Source organism: Leguminivora glycinivorella, chromosome 13 (assembly GCF_023078275.1).
Source record: "Leguminivora glycinivorella isolate SPB_JAAS2020 chromosome 13, LegGlyc_1.1, whole genome shotgun sequence".
Taxonomy (NCBI): domain Eukaryota; kingdom Metazoa; phylum Arthropoda; class Insecta; order Lepidoptera; family Tortricidae; genus Leguminivora; species Leguminivora glycinivorella.
In genome coordinates, this window is record NC_062983.1 from 15905342 (window position 1) to 15928033 (window position 22692).

At 38.8% G+C, this 22692-nt stretch overlaps 2 protein-coding genes across 3 annotated transcripts in view; one reads left to right on the forward strand and one right to left on the reverse strand.

Annotated features, from left to right (window-relative positions):
- The window catches only part of LOC125233012 (ubiquinone biosynthesis monooxygenase COQ6, mitochondrial), a 32357-nt gene that overhangs the window by 3395 nt on the left and 6270 nt on the right, over window positions 1–22692 (forward strand). The window contains exon 4 of the mRNA XM_048138876.1: window positions 21896–22003. Within this exon, the coding sequence (XP_047994833.1) occupies window positions 21896–22003 (108 nt within the window). The remainder of the gene's footprint in view (window positions 1–21895; window positions 22004–22692) is intronic.
- On the reverse strand, window positions 1502–20731 carry LOC125233006 (transient receptor potential channel pyrexia). Of its 2 annotated transcripts, none has more exons than XM_048138871.1 (14): window positions 20259–20731; window positions 10867–11029; window positions 9729–9942; window positions 9161–9317; window positions 8765–8899; window positions 8020–8248; window positions 7150–7395; window positions 6556–6785; window positions 5225–5363; window positions 4748–4941; window positions 3937–4093; window positions 3255–3550; window positions 2507–2707; window positions 1502–2129 (listed from the first exon to the last, which is right to left on the reverse strand). In XM_048138871.1, the coding sequence occupies exons 1-14, from the start codon at window positions 20292–20294 to the stop codon at window positions 1728–1730; spliced, it is 2799 nt and encodes a 932-aa protein (XP_047994828.1). In that variant the 5' UTR covers window positions 20295–20731; the 3' UTR covers window positions 1502–1727. The 2 variants fall into 2 exon arrangements, with proteins under 2 accessions (XP_047994828.1, XP_047994827.1); XM_048138870.1 differs by lacking the exon at window positions 20259–20731 and adding an exon at window positions 14305–14373.

The following is a 22692-nucleotide window of genomic DNA, read 5'->3' on the forward strand; positions in this document are numbered from 1 at the left end:
ATTTTAAAAAACGAAAACAGAAATGAATTTATATGTAATATTCAAACGCACTCGCACAATTTCAAGAGATTTGGTAACTCCTTTGAGTGAAATTCGTAATTTGAGATTTTTCTTTTAACTCCGACTTACGCTTGACTGTACATTTCTAATAGGTTTTCCTGTAATCTATAGATTGAAGGCTATCTCGTGTATTTTTTGAAAAAAATTACGCCTAGTTTGGAGATAAGGGGGGAGGATGGTTATTTTTTTTGCTTATTTTCTTAATTTACTTGAAAATTCTGTGACTATTTTTTTTTTTGAGATACTTATAAAAGGCTCTTTCATTTAAATAAATAAATAAATATTGGGGACACCTTACACAGATCAACTTAGCCCCAAACTAAGCAAAGCTTGTACTATGGGTGCTAAGCGACGATATACATACTTAAATAGATAAATACATACTTACATACATAGAAAACATCCATGACTCAGGAACAAATATCTGTCCTCATCACAGTCATCACACAAATAAATGCCCTTACCGGGATTCGAACCCAGGACCGCGGCTTAGCAGACAGGGTCACTACCGACTGAGCCAGACCGGTCGTCATTTGATATGTAATATTTTTTCTTTGATAAATTTTGGACTGGACTGGACTGCATATGCATGCTTTTCTGGTATAGCAAGCTGCTTGAGATTCTAATCTATGAATTAAGACTATAGAGTATAGTGCTTTTATAATTGACTAGCTTTTTTCCGCGGCGTCGCTCACGTTAGAAAGAGACAAAAAGAAGCCTAATGCCACTCTCTAACTCCATCCCTTCAACTATCTCCGCTTAAAAAATCACGTCAATTCGGCGCTCCGTTTTTCCGTGAAAGACGGACAAGCAAACAGACACCCACTTTCCCATTTATAATATTAGTAAGTATGGATTATAATAATGCTCATCACATTTCTAGTTAAATCAGTTGTCTACCAACAAAGTCTGGGTGTGAAATAAATGGCAATACACAAGGTTATTTACACAGAACTTAATTTAGATAGAAGAAACAAAGTCATATATTTGTATAGGGGCCGAGCGTGTCAAATTTTGTACTGAAGTTGATTCTTGCCTGTAATTTTAAATATGTCTCAGGCTCTTGATTGTTCTTAATTTTTGTGTTGTTGCAATTGAATATCACGTAACGAGGCATTTTTTATGTTTTGGTTGACTTCAACTTACAAAAATTGACGCCCGAAAGCTGCAAGCTGCGAGTAAAGACGGACAACTCAGTGGATTTCACTGAGTTCATTTGACACGCTAAGTAGATACGTTTGCTTGATCTATGGTATATATGACATCTGTGGTTATTTATAACCAATGCAGCATTAAAAAAGCACATTTGACATAATCATGCATGTATAGACAATAGCATAGCCATCACGCTTGCATTTTTATGAAGGATATCCATATTCATTATTTTTTAGTAAGAAAATAAAACTTCTTTGAATAATATACTAATGTTTATTAACTATGACTGAGTAATATAAAAATATCAATATAAAATATGAAATTAACAAATAGGTATAACTCGTATTATAGGAGAATGTAGATAATAATTATGCCTATAACTACTCTACAATAGTTTTTATTAGAGAAATATATTTATATGTATAGTTTATGTATGTTTATGACTAGATATTCTATAATTCACTAAGAATATTCCAGATTAAATTCAAATATTACATATAAAACGTACAATTTTAGGGCGTAGAATAATCCCTATCATCTAATCTCTTGTCAATTGTACTTAACCTAAAATCTGTTGTCTCAACCAACTTATTAATTTTCTTAGTCAACTCGGTCAGCTGAGTTTTAATATCGACCATGCATATTTCCTGTATAGCCCCTATATTCATAGACATAGGCCTATTTCTGTTATCCGAACTAGATGTTGTTCTTTTCCTTCTTTCAACATTCTGTCCCTCTGACGAGTATCGGTCATATAAATTACTTTTTCTCTTGTTAAGCACAGGTTTTTCCATTTCCGTCTCGTCTTTACATTGTATTCGACATTCGTAGTTGTTGTTTTTTCTAATGCTACGTTTGGTTACCTTCCGGCTGGCGACCATTTTGTAAATTGATGCTATTAAGTCTTTGGGGATCTGAAAGGAAATTAATAAATATTAATGAATGCTTTGTTTAGATTTTGCGTAACATTTAGTTGCCATACGGTTTTTTGAGCACGGCAGCCCGTTTAAATGCTAAAGTAAATACAGCTAAGCTTATAGAATCAGCATCAAATATACCTACTGTAACAGCCAAAGCGGCAAATATATCTAAATAAATAAATATTAAATAAATCTACCGGAATATCTGTATATTTGGCACTTTAACAATCACAGCATATTCGATTTAGATGCTGATGTGTATCCTTGCAAGGAACTGAATTTCTGACCGGCAAAGTTGTGTAACTTTTCAATTTTCCGAAGGGTGGGGTATAGTATAGATAGACCTATTACGGAATATTTCATCAACGTACCCTGTTCTCCCTCGGGTCATTAGGCCTTAAATTCAGCATCCTCGTATACTGCGAGTATGTGAGCAAGGCCCCGAACCTCAACAACAGTAACAGTTTCTTTGGCGCCCATGACAACAGCGAGCTGAACAGCATACTCTCCAGGTAGCCTACCAGTTGCGTGGTCCGCACTAGCCGGTCTAAACCGGCGGATACTTGCAAAGCCTGAAAATAGGTATACAGGGAATTAGTTATGATAAATGATATACCTTACTTCGGTACCGAACTACGTAAATGTGACTTAATTTAATATTTTCGTGGCCAATCCCATCAGTAATTTTCCAACTTGTAGACGAAATTTACTACGTACAGAGAACATACAGAATACAGAATTCTAGAATGCGCCCCGGGACTGTACAGTAATGCTAATAAGAAATTATCCTATTTTCTACAATATGCATACATACATTCACGCCCATAAAGGGGTAGGCAGAGCACATAAAACTACTAAAGTCACAGTGCCACTATTGGCAATTAAAGGGTTGAAAGAAAACGAGAATTGTGACATTGCAGTGACAGATTGCCTGCCTCTCACCTACGCCAAAATTTAACCCAAATCCCACAGTTCTACAATATATGATCAAAAAATCGAAGACCTACATAAACGAGACTTGGACTCAACGCAATTTTACGTTATTTTCAGTATGACTGTCTAAACTACCGTCTGCCATAAAATAATGATATCCATGTTAATTTTTGCAAAATATCTCACCTGTATATCACTGACCGCCAAACCAACCAGCAAATTAGTCAAAATAACGGTCACAAGCAGCACAAAAATCAGAAACATCCCATGCGCCGTCAGCGGGTACTGAATCTGCGAGTTCGTACAGTTGTTATAGAATATGTCCTCATATTCTAGTTCTCCTGACATCATCATGACCGTCTTGACTAAGCTAGCTGGGAGCTGGAAGGCTGGGTAGTTGCTGAATAGCACGCTGAAGGCGAGACCGAAGGCGATCAGGAGACAGCTGTACGCCATTAGGAACATTGCGAAGTTTAGGGTCACTGAAAAAAGAAGCGATGTCGTAAATTACAATTAAAATTAGGGCAGCGGCGAGTAATTTTTAATGAGTCCTAAGAAAAGTTATATTGCTGTGAAAGCAAAGACTTTATTGTTTGTTAGGAAAACGGCACTAAGAAAAGCCATGAGTTGTGTAATCTAAAATAAATACTCTTCCTCGGAGTCCAAGGGAAGAGGACTCGAAACGTCAGCGGTAATTTTAAAACTTAATTACACTCGATAGTCCTTTTCCCGTTTTTAATAATGTAACTAATTTTTAAACCGTAAAACTTTAAATGAGTGTTTGTTGTGTAACTGTTCAGACAGACCCAGTAACGCAAGCGATTGAAAGACTTCTTTCCCAACTTGTCGCCAATATTGACCCACTTACCCGTAGTAAACATCTGTACATAAAGGCCAAAAGTCGGGAACCGGCCAATGATCATCATCAGCTCTAACCAGCAGAAGAATATCGTGACTGCAGCTACGTCATGTTGCCAATCTGAGGTGTGCAGTTGGGTTGCTTCAGTTTTCTCCCATATGGGTATCTGGAATCATTTCATATATTATGAACTTATTATATGTATATATTAATATAGCCTAAATTCACACAGATAAATTCTCAACATTATAACAAATCTCGACTTTAAAAAAGATAATCATAGTATGGAATACATATTTACAGTAGTGCCAAGAAAACTTCGAATGTGCTTATTTCGCTACTTAAAAAATGTGCAGATCAAGTAAATCGAATTCCTCCTGTGAGTCCTGTGACTCTTTGAAGCGAAAGACGTCTGACATTTTCCTCCATTTCGTCACTACTTTAAAAAAAACTTGTATCTCCGTCTGTCAATGAAAAGAAAATATTGTAGTATGTATGGAATACATATAGACTTACTGCGTTTTAACTTTGAGAAGCAGCGTGAGATACGAGATTTTTTCAAAGTAGTGACGATTTGATTCTTTTTATTTTTTGCGTTTTCTATGGGCTATGTGTTTATGATTCAGCTTTCACTTCCTTCGTTTCATAAACCCTCACTTGTCCCCTGTTGTTACTGTTGATGTTGTTGCGGTGTTGTTTGTTGTTGTGTGTGTGTGAGTGTTGTGTTGTTGTTGTTTGTGTGGCTGTTGTTGTTTTGTTGTGCTGTTGTTGTTGCCTTTCAATACATATCAGTCACGTAAACTATCATTATTAGACTTACAGTGCTTAAGAAAACTCCCAGTACAATAGTAGACTGCAACCAATTCTCCCACTGTCGAATATACGCGTTCCAATCCAGACACGCCTGGAAGATCTCCTTGCATAGGAAGCCTAGGTTTAGCAATATTATTATGTATTGTAGTGGGACGAGGGACGATGATACGTCGCATGTTACTTCTTCGCAGAGGTAGATTTCTGAAACAAATGTTAACAGTTCCTAAATTGTTTCCTTAGAAATATACATATCTGACAGTGCAGTTTGCCAATAAACGTCAAGTAATCTGTAGTAATCGGTTAGGGAAATAGTAATGCTCTTATCTATAGAAGATATTCTCTACCTCAAAATTGATAAAAAGATAATCTTTAAAGGTTTATTGGGATCTGTGTCTGTCGATTTCAACTCCAGAAGTACTTAACTAGCTTAACTAATTATTAATGCGTACATTTTCTCATTACATAGTACAGAAAGTATACTTACGAAGTATATAAACACTATACATAGTGATAAATATGGCATGGCAAAGGAAACTGAGGATGAAAAACTTTCTTATCCGTCTCCATTTGAGAAACAGGAACGTCTCGGCCACCGGATGCTTCAGGACATCTTTACGGCCCACCTGAAATTTATTCCTTCTATAAATACTCCGCTACACACAACTGGAAATAATCTGGGTTCATACTTATACAAAAGTGGCTAAATAGCTCGTTCCGTGGCGACCGAATACCGATACGCAACTCTCTCTCTATTCCTCTTCCGTTTTAATGCGGCATAGACAGTTGTTTATCGTTCGCCATGGAGCGTTTGCGAATTTTGCGATTGACAACCTGTCTACGGGTCTAGAACCGCTTTACGGATTAACTAACATATCCTCTCAACTCAACCATGTCGTGGTCGATGGTTATTTAGGGCAGGCAGAACGACAGAAGACATAACGTATTGTCAAACCCTTTAAAATATCTAACCTCAATGCTTCTCCTAGGCACAAGCGGCCTAAAATTAATAGTCATTAATAGACATCTCCTAATTCATGCTCGCTGACATGTACTGCATCGTCCAACTTGCAGACGTATCAGGATACAGCATACCCGGGTTTTTCAAATTTATCTCTATAAAGCCCAATAGCAATTCTGCCTCCGCTCGGCTCAAGTTAGGCACAAGCGGCCTAAAGTCAATAGTCAGCTCGCAGTCAACGTCTCCTAATTCATGCTCGCTGACATGTACCGTGTCGTCGAACTTGCAGAGGTATCAGGAGAAAACATACCCGGGTCATTAAAATCTACCTCAATAAACGCTAGCAGCAACTCTGCCTCCCCGCGGCTCAAGTTAGGCGCAAGCGGCCTAAAGTCAATAGTCAGCTCGCAGTCAACGCCTCCTAATTCATGCTCGCTGATATGTACCGTGTCGTTGGACTTGCAGAGGTATCAGGAGAAAACATACCCGAGTTTTTAAAATTTACCTCAATAAACGCTAGCAGCAACTCTGCCTCCCCGCGGCTCAAGTTAGGCGCAAGCGGCCTAAAGTCAATAGTCAGCTCGCAGTCAACGCCTCCTAATTCATGCTCGCTGATATGTACCGTGTCGTCGAACTTGCAGAGGTATCAGGAGAAAACATACCCGGGTTTTTAAAATTTACCTCAATAAATGCTAGCAGCAACTCTGCCTCCCCGCGGCTCAAGTTAGGCGCAAGCGGCCTAAAGTCAATAGTCAGCTCGCAGTCAACGCCTCCTAATTCATGCTCGCTGATATGTACCGTGTCGTCGAACTTGCAGAGGTATCAGGAGAAAACATACCCGGGTTTTTAAAACTTACCTCAATAAATGCTAGCAGCAACTCTGCCTCCCCTCTGCTCAAGTTAGGCACAAGCGGCCTAAAGTCAATAGTCAATTCGCAGTCAACGTCTCCCAGCTCGTGCTCGCTGACATGCACTGCGTCGTCGAACTTGCAGAGGTACCGGGGGACCACGTCTGGGACGCGGCGGACGACGAAAGATAAGGCGGATACACCGCCGTTTGTGCGGAGGGTTAGGTCGCCTCCGTAATCTGGAACGTGAACAGAAATTGTCAACTCTATGATCTTTTTATCATGTCATATCCGTGTTGTTCCAATATAGGAAATAAACCTTCTAAGAATTGGAATGATTACCATCAATCAACACATCAAGTGGTCGCCAGTGAGGCTAACATAACAGAGTCAGTAAGATGAGGATCATAATGGACCGATTCGATTAAGTATAGAGCGATATTTTCCATGCTATGTTAGCCGCATTGCGTGATGAACAGGTTTTCACATCGGACTCCTTAGGTTGATTCAGACAAAGGAACCTCAAAGGGGCTTTTTTCCGTAGCCTTAAATGGATTTTTACATTTTTTCGATTGATATCATCAAAAAAACATAAGAAATTACCTAATAACAACAAAACACACGCCGAAAACTCATTCAACGCAGCGATATGCAGTGGCGTATATCCAAACTCGTCCGGCGCGTTAGGGTCAGCCCCGAACGTAAGCAAGATCCTCGCCACATCGCACGCCCGGGCTCCTCTAACGATGGAGCCGTGGAGGGGTGTTCGGCCGTCCACGTCTCTGGCGTGGACATCAGCTCGCCGCCCGACTAGGAGTTCAACCACTTCTACGGATTGGGCTAAGGCCGCTGAAAAAAACACAGACCTGGTTACTCAATGTCCATCAGTCATGTACCTATTCATTCATGAATGTGAAGTTTTATAGCATGGCAAAACCAGACAAAACACCGTCTCGTAAACCAACCCTAACGTCCCTACTCTAATAATGGATCACTTCACTTTATAGGTAAATCATCGTAAAAATCGGAAAGCACCCTCCCAAACTCATTACGGCAAAAGCTGGTTGGTCTTTTCAGTCATCTTATAAGCCTTCGGATAATTTATTTATTTATTTTATTTAAACTTTATTGCACAAAAGAACAACTTAATGTACAAAAGGCGAACTTAATGCCATGAGGCATTCTCTACCAGTCAACCTTTGGGCAAAGCAGAGAAGATTGTAGGCGGTGCATTAAGAGACCAATTTAATAATGCCTTTAATCTAAACATACCTAAATGCAGAGGCATCTGTTCTCTATAGTTAGGGCAGTCAATCCTCGCATTAGGGTCCAGCAGCAACCTCGCACACTCCGCGTGGCCGTCCTCCACTGCTAGGTGTAACGCAGTAGACCTCATCGGCCCGAATGCTGCCCTCACGTCGGCTCCTGCATCCAGAAGTAGCTTCATGCATTTGAATTGAAATATGAACTTACCTAAATGCAGGGGCGTCTGTTCTCTATAGTTAGGGCAGTCAATCCTCGCATTATGGTCCAGCAGTAACCGAGCACACTCCGCGTGCCCGTCCTCCGCTGCCAGATGTAATGCCGTCGACCTCATTGGCCCAAACGCTGCCCTCACGTCGGCTCCTGCATCCAAGAGTAGCTTCATGCATTTCGCTGATCCTAGGGACGCTGCCACGTGTAACGGTGTTTCTGTGAAAACCTGGAAAAATACGCGATTGTGTTAAATATCAAAAGAACCGAATATTAATATCCACTCAAGAAGAATAATATTGAGTCATCTCGTAAATCCTGAACTGTCAATTTCCCATTCCCAATGTTTTTATTCGGACGTAACTCTAACTTCTGGCGGATTTGCGTGCATATTTTAGACGTAATCGCGATCACGTTTATTTTTAGGCACTGAATTTCGGGGCTTTAGCTTCATAACAGAAAACCTAACAGTTACCTATACTTAACATTGCAGCTTACGGCATTGATAATTATATTATTTGAAACGTCTGATATTTTCGACATCTTCCTGGCGGAATTACTGCCGCAATAAGGCAAGAAATGTCAGACCTCATGGAATTGTCAAGGCAATACCGAAGTCAACAAACATGTGACCCGTGGTTTTCTTATTTACTGGCCAAAGTGTGTATACTCTATTCCTGATCGACAGAGCCCGGTTTTCGCACGAAGAACAACAATATTTATTCACCCGATCATTCAGACAGACCTGTGGAGTGTCAGGACAAGCGCCGGCTTCCAACAACAAACCGACCACGTCGGGTGCGTCACTCAGTACCGCGTAGTGCAGGGGCGAGCGATCACTCAGGCCTGCGTTCACATCGGCACCGTTTTCCAATAATATCTGAAATATTTACATTCAATGAGTTGCCGAGCTTGCCGATCAACAATGGAAGAGATTTACACGTATTAATTTATGTGTTGAAATATGTCCAATGACGCCATTCTCTAACCATTTGCGTTGCGCATTTGTCTTTTGATAGTTTTGATGCGATGCATAGAAAGAGATGTGCACAGAAAATTTTTCACTATTTTAGTTTTAATCAAAATTTGTTAGGTACATGTTGTGGGTTGTGGCAAATTAAGTATTATAATATAATTTTACCTTAACACAAGCCAAGCTTTTGGCACTTGCAGCACAATGAAGTGGTGTGGCTTTACCGTCATCATAACAGTCCCACCTGTTGGGGTCTGCCTGATGTTCCAGTAGCAGCTTCACACATTCTTCACTGGCCACTAAACAGCTCAAATGTAGACAGGTCCTGAAATACAAAATAAACTCGTTATTATCCTGTTTATGATTAGAATTTACTGTTTCTAATAAATTACATCATCATCAGCCCAATTCGGATCGATCCCGAACCCGATCTTTAGCAATCTTATATCTGCAAGATGCTTCGTCCAGAACACAGCTGTCCTCCTCTCGTCTCACTGCAATGCCAGTTCCAACACTTGATCTTACTTCCCTACTTCTATGAAATCGTATAGTTTGACATGTGTATTCTTACCTGCTATCGTCAGCCCAGTTCGGATCGACCCCGATTTTCAGTAACCTTACTAGTTACCAATGGGTCCGCAAAACGACTATCTTCCTCTCTTCTGTCTACAATGCTAACTCCAACACTTGCTCATAGTGTCACACTTCAATGAAAGTAAATAGTGTATGTTGTTACCTGCCATCATCATCAGCCCAGTTTGGATCAAACCCGATCTTCAGTAATTTCGCCAGTAAGGAGCTTCGTCCCAACCAGCACGTCCACAGCGCAGCTGTTTTCCTCTGTTCTGGCTGCGATGCTAGTTCCAACACGTGGTCATATTGTCCCACTTCAATGAGAGCGTATAGTGTGTCAGCGTGAGGAAGTTGTCGTAACACGTACTGTATTCTCTCTGAAATGTAAATACCGTAAGTCTATAATATAAATTGTGTAAAAAACACTATAAACAAGATATGAATAGAAATCTCTCCATCTTGCCTTTACAAGATATAGCAATAAACGCGGTGGTCTGTCAGTTTCATAGTGGCCAGGTGCCAAACCCAATATTTTGCTCCTAATTCTTTCCGCTCAGGCCCCGCAGACTTTACTGTAGATATTGCCCAACTTTAAGTTCATCTTACGTCATCTCTGAGCAAATTTTCATAGTACCTAGAAGTTAGCCAACTTCTTAATATATAAATACTTTTTATCCAATGTTATTACAGGCCAGATTACTGGGTTTGACCCTGATCCTCACAACCAGATTTATGCCCCTCGCAATGTCTCCGCAGGTCGTCAAAATCCTGTCACAGTTCACAGCATAAGTACAGATGAAAGTAGTATAGTTTTACCTATTGGCCAGATATTTCTGCTTTGACCCTGATCCTCTCGTCCAGGACTATGACCCTCGTATAATCATCGCTAAAGATATAGGCAACCTCCAGGTCGTCAAAATCCTAAGTCACTGCACACAAACCTAAGATACATCTTATAGATGAAGAAATGTTACCTATTGGCCAGATATCCCTGCTGGGTTTGACCCTGATCGTCTCGTCCAGGTCTATGGCCCTCGCAGAATTATCGCTATAGATATATAACCTTGGTCGTCAGAGTCCTAAGTTACTGCCCGCAAACTTAAGACACTCCTAGACTCTAATACAGATGAAGAAATGTTACCTATTGGCCAGATATCCCTGCTGGGTTTGACCCTGATCCTCTCGCCCAGGTCTATGCCCTTCACAGATTCGTCGCTGGAGATATAGGCAACCTCCAGGTCATCAAAGTCCTAAGTCACTGCACACAAACTTAAGACACACCTAAAGATAAGAAATGTTACCTATCGGCCAGATGTCTCTGCTGGGTTTGACCCTGATCCTCTCGCCGAGGTCTATGCCCCTCGCAGATTCGTCGCTGGAGATGTAGCCAGCCTCCAAGTCGTCTGAGTCCTCTGTCACCTGGTCCACTCCGACGCACCATCGCGCACTGCCTTGACGGAACACCTGGTCAAATGCAAGTTATAACATCAGTATAGTTAGTCCACCACCAGACCAGTTTATATTTTTGTTGCTTTTCTGATAATGAACAACCGATACAAATATATACCTACATTTTCATATTCACGAGTAGTCAATTCATTTAATCTTAAAATTTAGCAGTTACTTTCTGACAGTGGTAATATGTACTTATGGGATTATCATATCGATACCTTTGGGTTCAATTGGCGTAAAGGACAAAATGCAGGTTTTCAGGAGAAGCAAAAAACAACTTTTTTTTTAGAAAACTGTTAATATCTTTTTTGTTTTTTGACCTATATTTGTGATGTATATAGAAAAGTATGTAGAATTTTAGTATCCTTAACGTGGTGTAGCAACCGTAGTGATAAACTAAACGGTTTAGAAGTTAGATGGTTGTAAAGGACACGTCAAAATGCTATACGATTATTTTGAACAATTAGAGTTGATAGGGTCGTAAATGACGGTCTTAGATGGTTTTTATACAAATTCGGGGCGTAAATGTAACCGGAATGGTACAAATGGCAACTGTTTTGAGCTTAGTTTACAATTAAGAAACTTGAAAAATGTATCAAAACGTAGTTAATATGGCATAGAATAGCCACATTAGTGTTGCAGTGTATATTTATCTAAATATTTAGCAACAACAAAGAACAATACTATTTTATATCCAGTTTTGCAATAAGGAAACAACATTTGCTTAAAAACTATCTAACATTTTGGAAAGTTATTATTTTAGTACTCGCCGCTGTCTCAATAAGTTACGCACTCAGCATTTAATCCTAGCAGGGAAAAGCTTTCGTAGTATATGTAAATACTATCTTTTGCCCGCGGCTTTGCTTGCGTTAGAAAGAGAAAATAAGTAGCCTATGACACTCTCCATCATTTCAACTATCTCACTTAAAAAATCACGTCAATTCGTCGCTCCGTTTTGCCGTGAAAGACGGACAAACAAACAGAGACACACACTTTCCCATTTATAATATTAGTATGGATAAAAACACGAAATGGTAATAACGTAAACTTTAATCAGCAACTGTAAACAGTTAGACTATACTAATACGTCAGTAATTTTAAGTCTAAAGTAAAAGAAGTTCTAAGAATAACTAAAAGAGTTAAGTATTTATACGGCGCGTATACAAACTGTGACCAACTAATAAATAATAGTAACGGTAGTCAAGACTACTTCTGTGTTGATTAATATTCTTGATAATTTTAAAACAGAAGATTGCTATTTAGTCTTTAAACCTGTTAAATAAGAATAATCTTAACTTAATAAGTTAAATCCTAGAAATATAGTCTATTTTTTATGTACCTGGGTACAAAGCCAAGTCACCAAACGCTAACGGTCATTCGCTAGCGAAACGCAACTGTCATTGTCGCACTAATAAGGAAGAGTGATAGAGAGAGATAGTCACGATACGTACGCTACTGAGCTTGAGCCTTTGGAAAGTTGGCTAGACATCCAGAGACTTAACTCTTAGGTATTCTTAGGACTTCTTTCTACTTTAGACTTAAAACTACCGTCGTGTTAGTATAGTCTACTGTTCAGAGTTGCTGATTAAAGTTTACATGCTGAACGGCAATCGTCGATGCCAGACGCCGACAGAAATGCAGTCTGGCTTTGTCGCGCCAATACGCAAGAGCGATAAAGGTATATAGCTACGAAACATTATATTAACGTGAGCGTTTGTGCATTTGGCTAATCAAATATTGTTTCTTTATTACAAAACTGGATATAAAATAGTCTTGTTCTTTGTTGTTGCTAAATACTTAGATAAATAATACACTATATTAAACTAATGTAGGTATTCTACGCCATATTAACTACGTTTTGATACATCTTTCCAGTTTTTAATAGTAAACTAAGCAGAAGGCAGTTGTCATTTGTACCATTTTGGTTACAATTACGCCCCGAATTTGTATAAAAATCATCTAAGACCGTCATTTACGACCCTATCAAATCGTGGATGTAAAGGACGTTAATAGCATTTTGGCATGTCCTTTACAACCATATATCTTCTCAATCGTTTAGTTTATCACTACGGTTGCTACACCAGGTTAAAGATACTCTTAATCTACATATTTTTCTTATACAAGTCACAAATATAGGTCAAAAAACAAAAAAAGTGGGTTTTTGTTTCTCCCGAAAACCTGCATTATATGTCCTTTACGACAATTGAACGCAAAGGTATCGATTACAGTTGCGGATAAAATATTTTTAGTGCTGGTCGTAAAGGACGAAGAACAAAAAAACTTGTCCTTTACGCCCAACTTTACCACACTACTATAGAAAGTGATCCTTATAAAGTAAGAGCTTAAAGGGCAACAATATATGTCAAGGTGACTTACGACTATATTTTTATTTGTCGATTTCCTTTACGACACAAATAATAATTTATAATTAATGACTTGATATTTACGCCCCTTCAGCTAAGCTGTTTTTGCAAGTCCATAGTAGAAAATCTTGGTCGTAAAGGCAACTTTTTAAGAGATATCGAAATTTTAACTACACAGATCGATAGCGCTTGAAATTCTGAACAAAACTGTATATATAACTCATTTTCGCCAAAATGTCCTTTACGCCAATTGAACCCAGAGGTATCGATATTATTTAACTTGTGCCTAATTTCTTGTTAACTTAAAAACGCGATTTTAATTGTGTCACATTCCTGAAAAGATGTATGGGGTTTGAATTTGACCGTCCGTTTTGGCCTGATTGCTAACCGTGCATTTGCCCTGTCTCTGGGCTTTATCCATATCTACAATACACAACAAGACAGCTGTGTATTTGCAAAAAATATAATAAAACACTTTAGAACTAGTAGTACACCTTGAAAGCTTCTTGTTTATTTAATATTTATATTTCTTCTGCGAAAGAAAAAAAGTTCAATGCGGAAACATCGTGTTTGGGATTTTAAACATTAGGCAAATGGGATCACGTCAAACAATAGTATTACAAGAAACATATCGTCACTACGCAGTAAGTCTATATGCATTCCATACATACTTACTACAATTTTCTTTTCATTGACAGACGAAGATACAAGTTTTTTTTAAAGTAGTGACGATATATTATTAATTTCGTACGAAAGCTTTCTCAATCGCCGAACTTATTGGCGCTTAGGCTACACTGTCATAAATGTCATTATACATTTGACAAGGTAATAAACAGATAAACACACATGGTTGTCATATCATCACACAACTGTCTCACACCACATTCACTACCAACAACCTACTACACAGTGACAAAATCTAACCTTATCTTTAAATGACTTTCTTTTTTTATTCTTTGACGTGTTTTTGGACGTCATGTCGCGACTGATCGATGCGCGCAAGTATACTGAAACTTTCATCTCCCGCGCATGCCGACCCGATCTCATCATATTTCGGGAAAGACCTACTTCTGATTATTGTTTTTTCTTTTAATCAACCTAGAACCGATTAAAAGTGTTTGCGGAAAGTCAAGCTTTAAACTGAGGACTGAAAATAATAATCTTTCAGCAGATTTTAAATAGAGGTATAATGAAACCATTTAATAAGTAATAAAATTCGCTTTTATAGATTTTAGTTATAATATAACAAATTTAATAGCTTTAGTGGATGTCGCATGTCTTGTTATCGTCTGCCCATGATACTATTTATATCGAATTCCCTACATATTTGATGGCGCCTAAATATAATCCAAGAGTCCCCAATATTTTGACAGCTATTCACATCAAAATGTATTTGTTTTATTGATGTAATCAAGCTACATATTGAATGCGAATTTAACTCTTGTCTCTTCACGATTAACCGACGCAAAACTGTCTTAGACATGTAGGATATTTTTTTTTAAATCATCAATATCATCATCACACGCGAACGAAATCGTGGCGTGGGCAAAAGCTACAAAAGCCGGTTAGGCAATATTCTATAAAATTTCTCAAGCTGTTCCAATAATATATGTTAAATATCATCTTTCTAAAAATAAGTGTGGAATGATGGTTATGAGGTAACCATATATTAATCTAAGGAAACAATCCGGAACGTATCGCAGCGTAAGTGTGAAAAATTTACAATCATTTTATATTCTGTGGGGAAATATTTTATCGCGATCAAGAATAAACCATACATAACTAAAATCTGATACACTAAATACAAGATTTCTCTGGTGCTTTAACCAATGCCCGTTCGGTCTAGCATGTCAGCCCGATGAAACTTATTGTACCTATAGGACTTTGCTTTGTTAGACATTAGATAAATGACAAAATTATAATCGTGACATAGTGGTCAGAACCAAGACAACGAAAAGAATTTTGACCCACTTATGTGCGGAAAAAGAACCCTAAAAAAATGATGCTAAAGCGAAAGAGCTTCTTATTCTTGGATCGATAACATAAACATTACTCCATCTATCTCTCACCTTGCATTATAATAGGTGTGTTGCCGTACCTACTTAGCATATTCACCTACAAAATCTCATGAGAACAAGGATTACAATCAAATGAGTCTACTAATGTGTAGTGTGTGGTCTCGTGCATATTAAGGTTTAGGTAATCCGCCGGCTATAAAGTAAACAATGCATGCTGTTGTTGCATGAATCCAAACTGCAACGGTGGAAGCTATCAAATTGCACCTAAATTTACAGTTCGAGTATTAAACAGCTAAAATAGCAATTGACCTAGGTATTACGCTTAAGTACACGTCGAGCCAATTTAGTACCACATTATAATATCTATGTCGAAAAATTTGGTACTTTGCTGAACGATTTCTACGATTATAAATTCACAATCGAGAATTTGGTGTTGTTTACGAATATTTACATACAAATATCTATCCAAGGGCCGATTTCACGGCGGCCCAAGAACTCGCTTGCGATTTTAGTTGCTTTATGGGGTTTAGCTTTTGCCCGCGGCTTTGCTCGCGTTAGAAAGAGACAAAAAGTAGCCTATGTCACTTTCCATCCCTTCAACTATATCCACTTAAAAAATCACGTCAATTCGTCTCTCCGTTTTGCCGTGAAAGACGGACAAACAAACAGACACACAAACTTTCCCATTTATAATATTAGTATGGATGACCTATGAAGTTAATAATACACATCAACACACCAATCAAATACTACAATGTAGCGAAATTCGCATGCGAGTTCACACACAATATATGGGGCCCTAAACGGAGTCTTGAAACTGAATGGACGATTCTCGTAGAAACACATAAATGTGTCAATGTTGTTAACACATTGACACAAGACTAATTTTATAGTAACCACACTGCAGTTTTCTCTAGTAGCCAACAATCTGACTCAATCTAATACATTCTCTGAAGTTATGTTTGATTTTCCTTGGAAATGTTAATTCGGGACTAGAAGTCGCCCAACATTACTTCAAAGTCTAACAGTTCAGAGTTATTCACACATATCCCATCCACAAAATCCTTGACACTGATGGCTTTATAACTCCGTCTCATTAGGTACTCATATACCTAGAACCTAATGTGACGGAGTGGAATACTATATGGGTACCTAAAGCACAGTATAATAAAGAGTACTATCGTACAGTATGGCCACTCCTGCTCCCCGCTGAATGTGTCGAGCCCGCCCGCTCTCGCGGTTACCTCACTGTTACCGCCTGTCAAAAACGCGAACAGTCAACCTGTCATATTTCATTTATACAAGCATAGTACGCGTTCACCTACACGAGCTTAGAATGTGTGCTAGGAACGCGCCTCTTTCATATGTTTGATCGCTATAGTGTCCGAGGTGTGGTATTACTAAACTAAGTAGACGAACTCTTCTGCATCGGGGCTAGTATGACAGTTACTTTAGTTTCAATTACAGGAAAAAATAATGAATATACAACAAAAAATAACAAATTATTTGATTGTGAATATAAAATTTAGTACCTACAGATTTATCTCTAAATAAACTGTCATGGGAACTAATATATTATGCTAGCTGAAATGTATAAACCGTCTAATTAAATTACCACTGATATACTTATTATCTTGCAATAAAGTATCGTATTGTATTGACGGAGATACGTTATTCATTAGATCTAATTAGAGTCATCGATACCTACTCGGAACTGTGCGGAAAATTATCACATATACCAAAGACATATATAGAGGTAACTCCGTATAGACAGATAAAGTCTAAGAAAAAAACGTACCTCAGTACCATACAGAAAAAGGTACGGTGGGCTAGATGGCATTACACCTTTGGGGTATGCTCAGTTAGATGGCGCTAATATTAATATGTCGGAGAATGACCAAAATGTGGCTTAAGATACGTTTTATGACGCTATATTTGACAAATAAAGCAAACAAGGGTTTTACAACTTTGTACAACCTGGCTGGTATTCGACTGAGTTCTGCCAAAACGCCAGAGAGGACGCTATTGTCTAAAAGAACAGAATTAAAAAACAGATGATGAACAGATGATTGGAGGCTGTCAATCGATCTGCAGGGAAAATGGTTGAGGAGTGCTGGCGTTGTTGGAGATTCTTCGGTCTAATCCGGCAGTTTGCTCGAAATAATAGGCGGGATGTAATCTATAACGTAATTTAATGTGTAATCGATTTTGTGAAGTAAATTCTGTGAAATGGACATGGTATTTCTTTGAAAAGCTCTCATAAACAACTACAACGGGTCCTGACAACGGTTCTGGTATGATACGCCCACGATCCGACAAACATTTGACATTTTAAAACATATCAAGCTAAGAATATGGGCCAAATCGTCAAAACTGAGGTTCAAAAGTTTTAAGCCTGTGTCAAGAGATGGCAGTCTATGCACTGTGATTACACATTTTACTTCGACAGTAACTCTCTATAATACTCGATCCTCTTTGCATATACTATACCAATTGCTTATTAAGGAAACGGCGTGAAAACTGCATACTGTGCCAAGAAATTCAATGTCTCCAATATTATTCCTATTGGTCCATGAGAACCCTAATAGTCTATACTGCCGGTAGTATGTATTATACAATATACATACCTTATAGTTGATCATAATTATGACTGAGACTTCTCTCTCATTGCTATACTTTGGTATGGAAGCTTTTAACTTTTCTGGAAGCATACACAGATAATAATAAAGATAAATGATAATAATTCTTGCCGCCAAAATCGAAATCTGCTAACCGCTTTTTTCCTCATGTTTTTTTTTTGCTTTTTTCTGCTCAGGGTGCGTAGCCGAATGGCACAAACGCTCACGAAAATAAACGCTCGGATATCTATCTCTATCGCTCTTGCGTATTGGCGCGACAGAGCCAGACTACCTTTCGCGGGTTTCGTTTCGCGTCGCATAAATGTCATTCGGCTACGGGGCCTGGCGTTGCGCAACTCTATACTTATTAGGCTATCTTGGGCTCAAAGAGGGTATGTAGTATAGTATATTATAGTATCGCAATAGGTTGATCCCTCAATAGACCAGACGTGGACCATATTACAGTCGCCATCAGATGATCCGGTATAACGGAGCCCGGAGATCCGGTATGACCACCCACAGATGGTCAAAAATATCTGAACATCAAGGTATTATGCCTTAACAATGAAGGCGTGTTCAGATATATGAGAGCACCTTGACAGCTCCCATATATCTGATGGCAACGAGATATATGTTATGCCAAAACTTGAGTCTGTTCCTTACGCTCCTGTAAATTAGTATCGGAGTGTTTATGTTAAGAAAGGTAACGTCTATTTTAGCGGTTGTTTAGACATACGTCCGACTGACGCGGATCGTGCGTAGGGTTCCCTCCGCACGATAAAGGTTTGGTCACACAACACACTATTATTTGGAATAATTGAAATTTTAGTTGTTAAAATGTTTGGTGGTTGAAGAAACGCATGTTGCTCACTTAAGCCTCTGCCACACATAAAGCGTTTTGATAGCGTAGCGTTAGCGGAGCGCAATGATAGCGGTGCGCCGGACGAACGCTGGCGTTCCGCTCGCAATCCGCGCGCATTCCGCTCGCAATCCGCGCTCGTTTGTTCCCGCCGGCGTCCGCTGGGCGCAATGCCAGCGTTCGTCCGGCGCACCGCTGTCATTTCGCTCCGCTAACGCTCCGCCTACGCTCTCAAAACGCGCATGTGTGGCCGAGCTTTTTTATACTGTTAGTAAGTATGTCAAAAAGAGAGGCAAAAAGTTACTAAGCTCCGGTTCTGTGGGAATTACTATGACTTCAAAGGCTATATTTTATGTCCTCCACTACTTCTGATTTTTTACCCCTTCACTGATTAGATAGGTATGAGTTAAAATAAACCCTAATTTTGATCGCAATGCTGTTACTATCGCGACAGCTATACTCTACAGTCAACCAATTTGAATCATAGGCCACTGATGTAGAACCTTTGCACAGTAAACGTCAATGTGACTTCTTTGTTTCTTCTGACGGTTTAAATGAGATAGGGTTCTAGAATGGCTTAGGATTGAAATTGGTTGACTGTACACATGCCCTTACTACTTTTAAAACTCGTAGTTTTGTGAAATGTTAGCGCCGTCAGATTGATAAATAACTGATGTATGTTCAGTTTGACTTTGAAGTGTTAGAAATAAAATCATCCTCATAAGTTTGTGTGGAAGCATCTACACGTGCTGGAAGCATCTCAATTCTCATGGACGACAGGCATTAGAATACTATTGAAATACATTACGTATGCATACATTACATACACGATAATATAAATCACTATGAAAAAAGTAATAGGTACTTTATTAGGTACTAAGAGAAAGAGTGGCAGCAGTGGGGTGGCGGATTTTTCGGTTGTAATCACGGAATAAAAACTGTTCCTCGCTAATATGCGTACGTACATCTACACCGTGTTTTTTTTGTTTTCCGTTAAATTCGACAAGTCGTTAGGTTCATTATCAGGAACCATTCTGTATATCACTTTTAAGTTAAATTCGCAAAAAAAAATTTTTTACATACTTTTCATTCATAATAAATGAATTTATTAGTGTGAGAGACCCTTAAGAATTACATTCAAGTTGGTGTCAACTGATTGGCGGTACATGTCAAAACAAATAACATTAGGAATTGGTAAAGGCTGTCACACACGTGTTCAGTAATTAACTTAATTTTTTTAATAATTTGTTAACCGTAAAAGTTAAGACGCTTGTTTCTGATCTAAAGAACCTTCCCTTAAAGTTAACGGAATTCAATAAAAACAGGGTGTATATTATTGTATTTATAAGTACCTTCAGTAACCTATGATCATTATAAACTTACCGGTTGTATGTTATCCAAAACTGTCTCGCACAGCATGATGTATGTTCGTTAATCATAGCACACTCATACGACTAACGAAGTCTTCCAATTTCTCCCGGAAACTTTTAAATATCCGCGGTAAATCTTCATCGGCCTAATTTATCCCCAAAATCGGGGCCAAGTGGCCGGATATTGCCGAACGCCGACAAATTAGCCAGATTTCTTCTTAGAACTCCTATACTTGACGTGAGGCAACCAAAACAATAACACGCGTACCCGTTCAACAATTTTAAATGCGGTTTCCTCCTATAAAAGACCGCAAAAAGTGACTTGAAATACTGGCCAGTTGTTTTAAAGCAACCGATTAAAACAGAATAGTTTTCATTGTTCGTATTCTAAATTTGAAAAGAACCGTTTGAAAGCACGTATCGGTATATCGATCTGGCATCGAACACCGTTCCCTAAGAGCTCTCCCGCGTTACTGCAGTGGGCTCTCTAAATCTTACTCCGATTCAAAACAAATAAACTTTGCCGAAATAATGGTCGACATTGGATTAAAGCGCATTGTTGTAATTGTAACACTGGTTTCTGGTTCCGTGATTCCCCACGATTGTTATATTTTGGTAACATTGAGGGCGTTAACAGTTGGGTCAGTTGGATATACCTACCTACGGATTATTTTTTCCCTTTTATAGATTTTTTACTCATAGGCTTAGTTTAGACACAGAATATATAAAAGTACAAGTACAGAAGGCTCACTCTCAACAACCTGTCAAGTTGTCAACGGACTGCATGTGACATTGAGTTCTATTGCGCAGCGTGAAGGTTGTCAAACTTTATGGGCCGCGAACTCGCGGCCGTCGAAATGTACGGAAGAAACGCGGAGTGAGCCGCCCCTGGTTTAGATAAGATCTGTAATATGAATAATTTAATTGAAACGGCTCGTCTTCTATAAGTTCTATGTTTGTACCTACTTAAATGCAATTGCTGCCTCTGTAAAATTATTGATCATTACACTCAATATTCGCTATCGTATACCCCTTGTAAGATACATACCAACTCGTACATCTAAAGGTAAACAAGATGTTTAGGTAGACATTGGTTAACTGATTGCTCGCTGACATTCTCTGTCTTGGCCGACTCTGTTTACAGTTCAGTTCTATCAATACTCCTGAATTAATTCAGTAGTACCTACCCAAAGCATGACTCAAGTTAGATAAACATCTAAATTTTGACCGAACTCACCTGTTATCGCATCTTTGTCTAAACGGCCACCGGCAGCGCTCATTATTGTCGCGACAGTATCTCGACGCGACATAGAATTTTTGTATTAATGACATAAGGACAGGTAGTCTATCTCGCGGCGATTCATACTCGCGCCAATCATATTTTAGCTCTACAACAATAGAGTATACTATTATGTGCTACGCTTATTGCATCACAATATTTTATTGTTCTCGGATAGGTATGTATTTGGCTGTCGTAGAAAAATTATAGTATACAATTGTAACATTATGAAGGCTAAAAATCTCGTACCTTACTTAGGTCACTCGGCAGGCCTCGTGGCCTAACCGCGGTAATCAACTTTTATAACCTTCATAAAGTTATATAATATACTGTTGAGTTTCGCTGACTGATGTTAATGTTGAATTTTTCAGATTGGTGCAGATGGGGCGAAGTCAGCAGTGCGCGAGGCTATGGGTGTGCAGTATCTGTCGTGGAGCTACGATCAGATGGGTGTTGTTGCCACTCTGGAATTAGCCGAGGTACGGTTCAAATGGGGATGACGACTACATAAAAAGAATGGCATTCTGTTTAGTCCATCTGAACACATATTTTTCGCTTTTTTTAATTAATGAAAAAATACAAAGATATAGAGCATCAAAGTTCCGGAGTACGGGCTTGTGACGTCACTTCTAAGTAAAAATTGTACGTCACGCGAAACTTCAATGCACTGTACCGTCGTCATTTTTCGTTTAGGAGAAAAAAGAAAAAATATGTCTAAAATTTGATAATCATATGAACAGAGATCGGATTTTTTTGCGTCATCTCATACTAAAAGTCATTAAAATGACGTAAGTCACTAAGAATGTCGCAAATTTGTCCGATCTCTGGTTATGAATGACGGACTAATTAGTTTTTTTTAGTCGTCTCGCCTATTTTAGCAACTTTAACGGCCCAGCCACATTGGTCTTAAGCGGCAGCGACGATCGGCGGCCATAGATTAGAGCCAGACTGAAACTTTCATTCGCACCTATGGCTGCCGCTCGCCGCTGTCACCTGAGACCAATGTCGTGGCCAGGCCGTACACCGTATATGCGCTGGAGTAATGACTAATGCTGAGTAATGTTAAAAAAACTTGATGCCTTCGAAATGTGGATATATAGACGCATGCTTAAGATAACCTGGCAAGATAAAGTTACTAATCAAGAAGTACTAAAAAGAATGAAAAAGA